At 27.4% G+C, this 12282-nt stretch overlaps 1 protein-coding gene across 3 annotated transcripts in view; it reads right to left on the reverse strand.

The window, feature by feature from the left end:
- tweek (transmembrane protein KIAA1109 homolog tweek) overlaps nucleotides 1-12282 on the reverse strand; it is a 176409-nt gene that overhangs the window by 152298 nt on the left and 11829 nt on the right. For all 3 annotated transcript variants that reach the window (XM_067280734.1, XM_067280735.1, XM_067280733.1), the window contains exons 3-6: nucleotides 11741-11884; nucleotides 5367-5626; nucleotides 3579-3849; nucleotides 662-834 (exon numbers count right to left, since the gene is read on the reverse strand). In XM_067280734.1, coding sequence (XP_067136835.1) covers nucleotides 662-834; nucleotides 3579-3849; nucleotides 5367-5626; nucleotides 11741-11884 — 848 coding nt within the window. The remainder of the gene's footprint in view (nucleotides 1-661; nucleotides 835-3578; nucleotides 3850-5366; nucleotides 5627-11740; nucleotides 11885-12282) is intronic.

A 12282-nucleotide genomic window follows, 5' to 3' on the forward strand; every position in this document is an offset into this window, starting at 1 on the left:
ATATAGAACTTGTGCTAATATTAGCTGTTTGTAAATATAACAATATATATATATTTTTTCATATATTGTAAGATATTTTCATACATAAAAATATTTTACAAGAGGGAAAACTTTGAAAAATAATCAAAAAGATATAAATATAATCAGAAAAAAGACCAACGTTAAAAGTTAACTAAATTATCATTAATTAAAACAAATATAAATTCAATTAATTTATTGTTGTATTTTATTAATTTATTAAATCCAACTACTGTTTTAAATTATTAATATATAAACTGTGAATAAGGCTGTACTTTATTTATGCTTATTTCCACTTCTCTTTAAATTTTTGAGTCTTATAATCTTTGGAAATTCTTGCATAAGTCTTTAGTTAAAATTTAAAAATGAATATCAACATTTGCATTTAATTTCTGTTATTATTTTATAATTAAAACAAAAACCTAGACATAATATGTATTTCATTGTATGTATTTACATAAATTATAGATTTATGTTGCATATAACAGATTAATAAAAGCAATTATGTAAATAAAAAAATATATTTAGTTAATTTAGTTAATATAATTTACATTTTGGTATGTTATAATTTTTACATTGTATACGTGTATTGCAGGATATGTACTGTACACATATATGATTAGATCACAAAAATAACATTTACCTGAGGGAAAAAGAATTTATACAATTGTTCTCGTTGTCTATCTGCCCATGGTCCATAACTAAAATCAGTACCTTTTCCACACTTGATATCTAAACCCCAACAAGGATTTGTAGTTTTTTGAACAATGTCACCATTTGCGAGTTCAACCATTTCAGGTTCAGATGATACATTTCCTTTAATAAAATAAAATTAAATAATTTCAAAATATATTGTATATATAAATGATGTGTTTTGAAAGTAAGTTCTGATTAAGCACATAGTCTGTGCATTTGGTATCAGTTAAGTTTTGTTAACATTGTTCCAGAAGAGAAGAAAGAAACATCAGACTTACTTGTAGTTTTCCTACATTTATCAGACATTAATAACTGCATTAGAAAAAGCAAGATAAACAAAAATCCATCCTTGTGAGACAATGTCAATAATCACTTTTTAAATGCTCATAATATTTACTCTGTTAAAATTTATCATTAGAATTTTGAGATATATTGTGACCATGCAATAAGTGAAAGAATATTGTAATAATAATGTAGCAGTAAAGAGAGGACAAATCAAAAAGGACAAATATACATGATGAAAAATAAAGTGGTTTGTCCATATGTTGTCACTGTCAATCTGGTTGAACAAGTATTACTTTATAATAATGAAGTGATGACATCTGTGCAAGAATCTGGTGAGACTTCTTTCACGAAACAATAAAATCATGTAACCAAATTTAAAAGGTGACTCGATTTCAGAGGTAATTTTGTTTAAAAGTAGATAAATATCTGTGTTAATTTTTAACAAGAAAAAATATACAAAATATTTTCTTTGTGCCATCTAGTCAATCAGAACTTACTTTAAAATATATAAATATAAAATATGAGATATATTTGTAAACATATAGCATATAGTTTATAATATCTATTTGCTATAATTTCAATATGCATATAACAAGATTTTCAGAATTATTTTTATATTTTAATGAATATAAAAAGAACTTTTTTTCTATAAACATATAACATAAAAATTGACTTTTTTGAAATTTATGAAATGATCTGAAAACAATTCAGATTTTAGAAAATCTGGTTGATGCGAACCTAGGTTTACAAAATGGCGATGCTTCCGGTAACCTGGATGGCAAGTGTTTTTAGAAAATAAATATAGATGGCGCTGTTAGTAATGATGCCTTTGTATGCAAATATCCATCAAAAAATTCCATTCTGGAAACATTAGGAATAATGTGAATTTTGAATTTTGGTTACGATGTAGACGGATTATGCATGTTGTTAAATTTTTAAAGGTGTCTGTGTTTTTTTAAAATCTGTACAATTTACTTGAAGTCTTTAATGTTATCGAGGAGGAAAGTTTGTCAATGGTAAATATCATGTTAAACATGTCCTTAATGTGTTTAATGTGTGTTAAATGTGATAAAAGTGTATTAAAAGTGTGTTAATAGTGTGTAAACAAGGTAAAAATTTTGTAAATGCTTTAAATGTGTTTAAATGTTTTTTAAATGTGCATTTAAAGTATGTAAATGTGTGTTAAATGTGTTAAATTTGTCATAACCAAGGATATGTAATAGAGATTTCCAACGCCGAAAGACAACGTGAATGACACATGGAAGGCTAGGTGGCTATGGGTCACAGGTACCACCCTCTATGGAGACGCTGCCTATTGTAGATGAAAAGGCGAGAGATATGAATCGTAAGACTGCAGTTCTTAAGAGGAGTAAAATTTATGTACAATACAAACAAATTTTGTTCGAACCACTGATGTATAGAATCTCGTAATTCACTTCGTCCATACACTGATTGAATTTATAGGTAGTATGATGACTTTTTTATTTTTCGTTTCTGGTCCAAGAGTAAGAAAAGTAACCAAAAGCAGGGAAAAAAGTAAGTAGCAAATTTATGTTTTAAAAATGTTTGAGTTTTAGAAAAAATTTAAATATAAGCACGTTTAGGTTATTGTCTACAGTCGCCATCTTGTTTGCACATTTGCATGTGCAAACAAGATGACAACCGGAAGCACCGCCATTTTGTATAACTAGGGTAACATTAACTGAAAATCTGAAATGTTTTCAAAATCTGATTTGATTTAAAAACTTAAGTTGCCACAAAAGATTTAATAAATAGTAATAAACAAAAATGAAATTTACAACTATAAACAAAAATATGCATACAAGTTCATCTCAAAGTAAAAACTTAAAAATATTATTTCTATAAAAGAAAATTAATGCTATTTTTTTTTTTGTTTGTTTTTTTAAAACAGATAAGTTACTTCATTGCTTAAGATATTTTCCATGTGCTAAGACAAGAGCTAAATGTACATATTAATTAAAATGTCCTGTTGAATTTAGAAGTGGTGTAGTCAATTTCTAAATGTATTTACATTTTGCACAGCAAATCAAGATCATAGTTGTTAGCATGAAGTAGCTATTGATGCAGTTTAATTGAAAAGTGTTGTTCTCTGTGACATATATACTTAGAACTAAGTGAATATTATTTATTTCTGAGTCTGTCAAGATATGACTGGAAAAATATTGAATGGTGAAAAAGAAATAAAAACCGAAGTCTGTAATTACTTATAAAATCAGATTGCGTTGTTTTACAAGTATGTAATTCAAAAAACTGGTTTCTAGGATATATAAATGTATAGAATTACAGAAATAGTGTGAAATGATTAATTTTTTAATAAACTGGGATTTTTGTTTTTATGTATTTTGAATATTGTGAACAGCAACTAAGTTTTTATTTTCATGTCTGCCTCATAAAATAATAAAACCAAAAAAAAACTTTAAAATTATTTAAAATATTTTCAGAAATACACATTCTGATTATATATTATGTAAAAGAAATAAATTTATTTTTAAAATCATTCAGATATTAGAATAGGATAAACAGATACAAAGTAATGCTATATTAATTAACTTAAATACCAGGTTCATCTTGATAATAATATAAATCCACCATATTAGATTGCAAGACAACAAAACCTTCCCCCATAAAACGAGGTGGTTCATCAGAGAGTCCAGTATACTTTGGACTTGGTGCAAGAATAACTTTAAAATTTTCAGCTTTACACTTGGCAATATGTGTAAATTTATCCAAACGAGAAGAGGCTGGTTTAGTAGTATATGTGATATGGCCTTCTTCAAAAGCAATAGATAATGTTGTAGGGACTAAACGATTCCCAAATACTAACCGGCCCTGCAAATATATAAATAAATAAAAGTCAATTTTATAATTTACAAAATAAACAGATATAAAACAGTAAATAATTTTATTAAAATAACAATTTACTTCTACATTTCTTTTATATATATCTTATTAAACACACAAAAATCACTGACTACAATTTTTTAGATAATTATAAATATAGTCATCTAAAAAATTGTCATATAGATTATGACAATTTTTCGTTATTGCCTTTTATTGTTTTCGTTTTATCTAGATGATAAAACGAAAACAAATAAAAGCATATTATTTAAAAAGCCATTATGAATCTCATGATATAGTAAAGCATACAGATTTGCTAATATATAATCTCAAGATTAGTACTTGTACAGTACCTAACCAAAACCTGGGCTATTTTATTCTACCAGAATTATTATCAAAATTAAAAAAATTGAAACTAGAATTAGAAAATGTTTCAAATGTTCACATTTTATTTTGAAGATTATTTCCAAGTTCCATTCCTAAATGTTCAATATCCTCACAGTGGTCTATTGCATAGACTGAAACATTAAATTTTTAATAAAATATTGCTGCTTATGATGCATTTGTTTGCTTAATGGTTAAAGCAGCATTTGTGTCAAATTATAAGTTCATAATTCAGCAATAAACTGAACATTGGTAAATAATTATTCTGGTTAGATTTAGTTTTGTAAAACTCATATAAATAAAACATTTTAAATTGAGAATATGTAATCTGTAAAACTTTAAAAGCTTTTAATTTGTTCAGTTTTTCAAAAATTCACTTTTTTCCTCTTATGCATATTAATTATAACTATGTATTACTGTATGTTGTGAATTCAATAGTTTCCAATCTTCATGTTTTTCGTTGTATTTGGATTTGTTTGTCACATTTGCCATATACTACTAATCATTTTTTATCTTTTCAATGTTCAAAAGCCTTTGGTAAGATAATCTGAAAGTTATTATCATAAATAACTGTTTAATTATTCATGACACTAACTGTGATGAGCTGAATAATTTAAAGCTGATCAGGTGCAATTTGGAAATAAAAAGACTATACGTGCCTATTGAAAAGTTCATTTATTCTGAATCAGCACATTTATTTGTTAAATAATAGTTCAGGTTTTATTTGTTCCATATTCAGTTATATCTGAAAGTAAGTTTTGAAAATTTTGCAAATTACACATATTAAATATATTTAATCTCCACTAATCTGGAATATTTTGAAATTACAGTTATCTTTTTTAAACTAAAGTTGCTGATAACTCTGTAAAAAATATTATATAGAACGTGCTCAGCAAAATATTAAATAATAATCTAACACCTTTATCATTGCCGAGAAAGTTTACTTTAAAACAAATGTTTTTGACCTATTCCACTTGTTTTAAATTAAACTTTCTCGGCAACGATAAAGGTGTTAGATTATTATCTGTAAAAAATAATTTAAAATAAATCATTAAATTTTTATTATAAAAAGATATTATCTTTTGTATAATAAAAAACAAATAGATATATTTAAATCCACTTACAGTTGAAATATCAACTTTTATAACAGGTATCAAATCCCGCCATTCATATCCTTGTTGATCGGATGTCTGTTCTGTTGCAGTAGGATTTTCTCCTTCACCTGATCCAGAATCCTGCCAATATGGATCTGAATGTGTTGGAAGTATTCGAGGTTCCAGTCCAAATAAGTGTTCCAAACGAGCATAGAGCTGAGATCTATTATATATGTGTAATTCAAATCCATTAAGAAGAATTGAAATCCGAGTATCTGAATGTGAAAAATCTGTCAAAAAAATTACTTTAATTAATTTTACATTAATTAAAACACTAATAAGATCAAAGACTAACATGTTAATCTATATATATATATATATAATCAAAATGGGTTGATGATGATGATGATGATGATGATGATGATAACTTTCCTGTGGTCACCACCTGGTTGTGGTGGGAGAACCAAGTAATTTTACTGATCCATGGGGTAAAGCACTCTGGAGCACAAGCTCACCCATGCCAGTAAGGTCTATAGGAAAAAATGAAGCTAAGAGTGACCACACCCACATTCTGTGGAGATATTTATCATGGTAGTAACCAGATCTAAGTTTGATATCAGCTTGGACGTTGCCTGGGTTAACAAGGTCCGTGCGTGTGTGTTAGGCAAAGGCTTATGTTCGAAAAATAAGCCACAGTCTCCTTTGGTTACCGGTGGCAAAAGCAGTACCAGCCCAAGCATGGCTACTGCAATGCCCTCAACAGATGTGAGAAACCAACCTAGCCTTGGTGTTTTTGTGGTAATGCATCCACAGACCACAAAGGCTGAAAAACAATGCCAACAGATGAAATAGACAATGGAAACAAACAAGTTTATCATCCGTACTTACTATACTATCACAAAACTTGAAACAAACATGACAACATGCAAACAATAACTACACCATAGATTCACACAACAATATCCTCATCTCACTGTCATCGAACAAAGGGTTGTTGATCAAAAAAGAACAATTATACACAACAACCTTATCCCACAAACAACACTTGAACTTATCAAACAACAGCAATAGACAGAAACATTTAACATTAGCGAGGTTGCGGGCAAAGTTTTAAACAGAAAAATGTGTATGTTGGATGTTCAGCGCCACTTTCCTGTAAGCCTAGAAGTTTGACAATAGTGTCTGGAAAGTCAGTGAAATCATGCTCGACATTCCAAACGCCATTGTCAAACTTGTAGGCTTACAGGAAAGCGGCGCTGAACGTCCGATGTACACGTTTTCACGCTTAAAACTTCGGCCTCAACCTCGCTATTAATGAAGATCATGTAACCTGTCAGGATAATCCAGCATCAAGCACTGATTACAGCACACACACACAACTACCACTAAATATCTTTAATTTTAATTAAATTAAAATAGTTAATGAAAAAAATTATTACTTGCTGAAGTAAATAAAAATTTAAAAATGACAACCACTAATAAGATAGAAAAACAATGGATAATAGTACATTATCAAACCAAATGTTATGATTACGTCTGTTATGTTTTTATAGCAGATATACATAATTATAACATTTAAAAAATGGGATTTTCAGTTCTTAGTTTTCAATAAATATTTTATAAAATATAATTCTGTAACTATTAAATAATTTATTTGAAAGCAATTATATCTTTTATCTTAACTCCTGTATCAATAAAAGTGACTTTGAAAAATAAATAAGTATATTTATTTATCACATATGAAACAAAATCATATGACAATCAATATTATGATGATCAATCATTTATTTTCTTTTTAGAATTAGTCATTATCTAAACTGTCTGCAAAAAATTCATAGAATTTTTGAATAAATTTGATATTCTTTACTAAAAATTTAAAGTTGTATGAACACTTAAAAATTTTATTCACTATATTTGAAAGCTTTCAAAAATAAAATTTTAATGTAACAGTCTTAATTAATTAATATTCACACATCACATTTTGTGCATTTGTTACTTGTACTTTCAAATTTCACAAATTAACATTTTCAAATTTTTACATTAGTAAATTATATTTATTATTTTTTTTTATTTTTTTTGTGCAAAATAATTAGGTGCATGCTTCACACTAATCTTCAATTAAAGTTAGCCATAATTCATTAAACTTATTAAGAAATTACAGCCTTGTGAAAAATAGGCTGTTCACAGTTTGAGTCAGAAAAAGAACAGTTTGTTATTTTCTAAAAAAATTTTTTGAATGAATTGAATCTTTCCTATAAGCCTATTCATGGTATTTGTGCTCTCCTGGGTAACCCATGGAGACTGGAGAGAAAGTCTCCATTCCCCACAACCTTTTTTATGGGAGAGCTTTGTCAGAAATTTAAGACGGTTCTGTCCCAGAAAACATTATTGACCCAGAATACCACTGAAAATATGACATGTTTAAGCTAGGAATATCATTTTAAACATACTATACATATTCAATAAACACACCCAGCAGAGAAATAATGCACAATCCAAATACACCTTAAACTGCTGAGATAATTTATTAAAACTAAACAAACGTTTTCAACCTATTCAGTAGGCTGTAAATGTTTGTTTTAGTTTTAATAAATTATCTCAGCAGTAAGATGTATTTGGATTGTGTATACTATATATAATTATTTTATTTGTCAAAATTCAGTTATAGCAATAAAAAAAGCAAAAATTTATAGCCTACTAACTATATTATAATTATTGAGTCACCAATAAGTTGAGTAATTGCTCATTAAAAGTGTTCTTAGAAAGTTCATCTTTCATTTGTCAGACTATAAATATGTAAAAATACAGTGGTACCTTGTACTTTGAACAACTCTAATCTTGAACACTTCAGAGTTCAAATGCAAAATCCGACAAAAATTCACCTCAGAGTTTGAACAATGCTTTGAAGTTCAAATTGTGTGCACAGTTAAAAAATGTATTTGAAGCATAAGCACAATTGTTATGTGTCCAACTTGTCTCTCATTCTATGTTATGCTTGTATCTTTTTATTGCTTTTTTCACTTTATTTTTGATGTGTTTGGTTTTTTAATACTGTATTGTGTGTTATTTGTCAACTTTTAACAATTTCTTCCAGCAATTTTTCTTTGTCAACAGCTTTTTGGGCATCCCCTATGTTTTGTATCCTATAGTTCAAAATTTCCTGAACAGAACTTTTTACCACATTTGACACATTCAAATTTTAAGAGCATCTCCCTAATACAGATTACAATTGTTTTTACCGTTTGTACAGTGTTATATCCTTTTCAAAACTCATAAAGCATAATATGCCCAATATGCTTTTTATCCAAATACATTAAAACTTGATTTTATTCAAACAAAGTATGAAGTAAAGATTTTATAAGATTCAAAAGAAGAGATAAAATCTCACATTATCTACAAGTTGTTAAATTTCACAGCTGTTATAATTAAATCACACACCTATGTTAAGATGCTAGAGTCCAAGATATGTGACCAACAAAAGCAGTTTTCGTTTTATTATACACTCAAACCTGTTTTTGTGCGATCTTTTTTTGTGCAATTTTTTATTTGTGTGATTTGTTTTGTGCAATTTTTTTTGTGCGGTATACCAATTTGATTAAAATTCATATACTGCACAAAAGAAATTGCACAAAACAAATTGCACAAATAAAAAATCGCACAAAAAAAGACTGCACAAAAACAGGTTTGAGTGTACAGTATTTACATATTTTATTCGTGTTTTCATGTTTTAATTTATTATTAATACATTTAACTGTGTTATTTTTACCTTAAATTATGTGTATGTGCTGTTTTAAGTTTATCGAAATGGGTATTGTTCAAGGTCTGGAAATGGATTAATTCACTTTCTGTTATTTCTAATGAGAAAAATTGATTTGGACTTTGAATGATTTGGTGTTCAGACAAACTCCTGGAATAAATTAAATTCAAAGTATTAGGTACCACTGTAATAATAAATATTAAAATAAACTAAAAAAAACCTAAGTAGGAAAAAATTTTAACATGAATAATAACTGTAATATATTTGATGTTTAAAGAGCTACTTAAAGTCAGGACAAATTCAGAATGTCAACATGTATTGTAGGCAAGGCTTTTGGCATTATAAGTGTCACATTAGGTATAAAGTAAATAAGTGGTAAATAAAATAATTGCCATTAATGTCACCATTGTTGACTTTACTAAGAACATTGCATGTACACTACAATATCCAATGACACAAGTTCCAAAATCAATTGCTTAGATCTTATTCACTGTAGAAAATTAACATAAATTAAAATTGACAGTTAGCTTCTAAGCAGTTGTCTGAGAAGAGAACTGCTTAGAACTGTTTGGAATTACAAAGAAGAGACAAGTACCAGAAACTTATCAACTTTCAAGATACAAGCAGGAATGTCTAACAGTATCTCTTAAAACAGAAAGAACTAAAAGTGAGGCATGTATGTCTGATGGTTTCCAGAAAAATTATGATGGTAGATGATTATGTGCAGTGCATAAAAGATTTTTCAAGATTTTTATAGATGTTCTTAGCATATTTAGACAAAATAAAAGCTATTGAGTAAGCTCGGAACTGCAATTTAAAATCAACAGATAACCTGCACTCACTTTCAAATGTACTTTAAAACACAAATAATATGCAAGTCATTCACAATAAATAACAATATTATGGTTAACAATGTATTTAAGATGAATTAAAGACTGAAGATTGAATTGGAGTGTAACAAAATTCAAAGATAATTCTTAATAAGCATAATAATTCTTATACATAATTAGGCATTCAGATAACAAAATTATACTGGTATGAGAAAGATAAATCACATATTTTATTAGTGAAAAAACAAGTCTAATAGAAATTGTAAAAAAATTTAAATCATAAGTTAATCAATAATATTCTGATTAACTGTAAGTTTCAATCCAAATAATATAGTTCTCTGTCCTGTTTTACCTTTCAGTGTCAAAGAGAACAATACAGTTAAAGATTAACATTTTTTTAATCAAAATAAAATATTGATCTTAACTAATTTCAAATAATTATTTTTAATATTTTTATTAATAAATTTAAACAGTAAAAATATATTAGTATTTATTTATTCATAAACTTAAAAATATATATTAATCACATTTTAAATAAAGATTTTATAATTTGGAAAAGTTAAGAATTATTTAATTTTTTAACTTTAATAAATTAATTATTCAATTTAAGAACACTTCTAATAAGTTATATTTTAAACTAATTATACCACATCTGGTCAGACTTCAACTGAACACATGGATTACCATATGTTCAAATGAAGTTATTTGCAATTACCATAATAACTCAAATTACCTTAATTTATCTTGAATTTATCTAGTAAATTGAATTTTAAAAAGTAACAAAAATGCAATATAATTACAGGTAGCCCTCGGTTTATGCCGCAGTTCCATTCCTACCAAAGCCAGCACAAATCGAATTTGCATAAAATGAACCCATATTTACAGTGAGGTATAGGGTTAGGTTCTACATAAATGAAAAACAAGCAAATAATTTTGTTTATTAATACAATATAATACAAAATACATATATTATAAACTTAATTTTTTTAAATGTATTTTATGATAAAATAAAGTGAAATGTTTTTATTAAAAAATCTTAAGAAAAACAAATGATATTTCAGTTTCGAATCTCTTACATTTTTCGGAAAAAGTATCCATCTTTAATTGTTTAGATTTTTGTTTTCTTTCATTAAGAATTTTGGAATATGGTCGAATGGATGTGATGATGCTCCTTTTTACATTTGCACTTCGCTCCCAATCATTGTCTAACTCACAAAGTTCATCCGTCAAACTTTCCATAGTTGAAATGATACGCTAACCCAACATAGACCTACAGATGAGCGGAGACGCTGATTGGTTGACTGCTGGCTGCTGTAGCTTATATATAAGGTCAATTTGGGTGGGAAAATTGAAGTTGGTTTTGTCTCACTAACAATAGTTTGTGATCGTTGGAAGTGATACTGCATCGTAAGATGTTTTCCTGAACGAACTGATATGGGATATGAACTATTCGCATTCATTGGCACTCTGGATTCGGACACCATTTATTGGACTATTAGGTTTAATAACTTTACTCATGGATACAATATTAATTTAATGCAAATGTACACACACTCAATAATATTAAACAGAGAAAATAAATTATTCAATAAAAATCTTTGTTTTAACAAATGTACAATGTCACGAATCAGTACATACATCAACACTGAAATGAAAATCAGTCTAGCATAAGGAAAATCGGGGAACTACATTGCAAAATGCGCAGTGGCGTTATTGTGAATCAGTATAAATTGAGCCAGTGTAAACCGAGGGATACCTGTATTTGTAATTAAACTATAAGAATTATTTAAATTTTTAAAATTTTAATAATAAACAACCTTCAGTTATTTCTTTATGAATATATGGGTACCACCATCTAAAAATCACCCAACCATCTTGTGCACGAATTGTGTAATCTTCATTTATGTAAGCAACATCTCGAAACATTATTTTACCCGAAAGGACAGATACAGAAAGAGAACCTGAAAAAAAAAAGTATATATAAATAAATTAAAATGAAGAGAGAAGATTATCACCAAGAAATTTATTTTACCTAGTATTATATTACTAACTATATACTATTAAATATACTATACACTATTAATTATAATTACTATAGTAATTTTGTGTAGATAATCCATGGAAGCATATATCCTGCAGAAAATTATTAAAACAGAAATAAAACCTTTTATAATCTTTCTACTGTATACATCAATGACTGCCTCTGGAGCAGCCATTGAATACATGGCACTTACTGACTATATAGTTTATAGGGTTTGTCAGTTTTTTGAAGAAATTTACATAATCTGAAAACAGGGTTTTTTCAACTAAAAAACCAGTTTTTAAGCTTAGACTTAAACATAAAAATTAATTAATTATT

Source organism: Centruroides vittatus, unplaced genomic scaffold (assembly GCF_030686945.1).
Source record: "Centruroides vittatus isolate TY-2023 unplaced genomic scaffold, ASM3068694v2 contig_890, whole genome shotgun sequence".
NCBI classification, from domain to species: Eukaryota; Metazoa; Arthropoda; class Arachnida; order Scorpiones; family Buthidae; genus Centruroides; species Centruroides vittatus.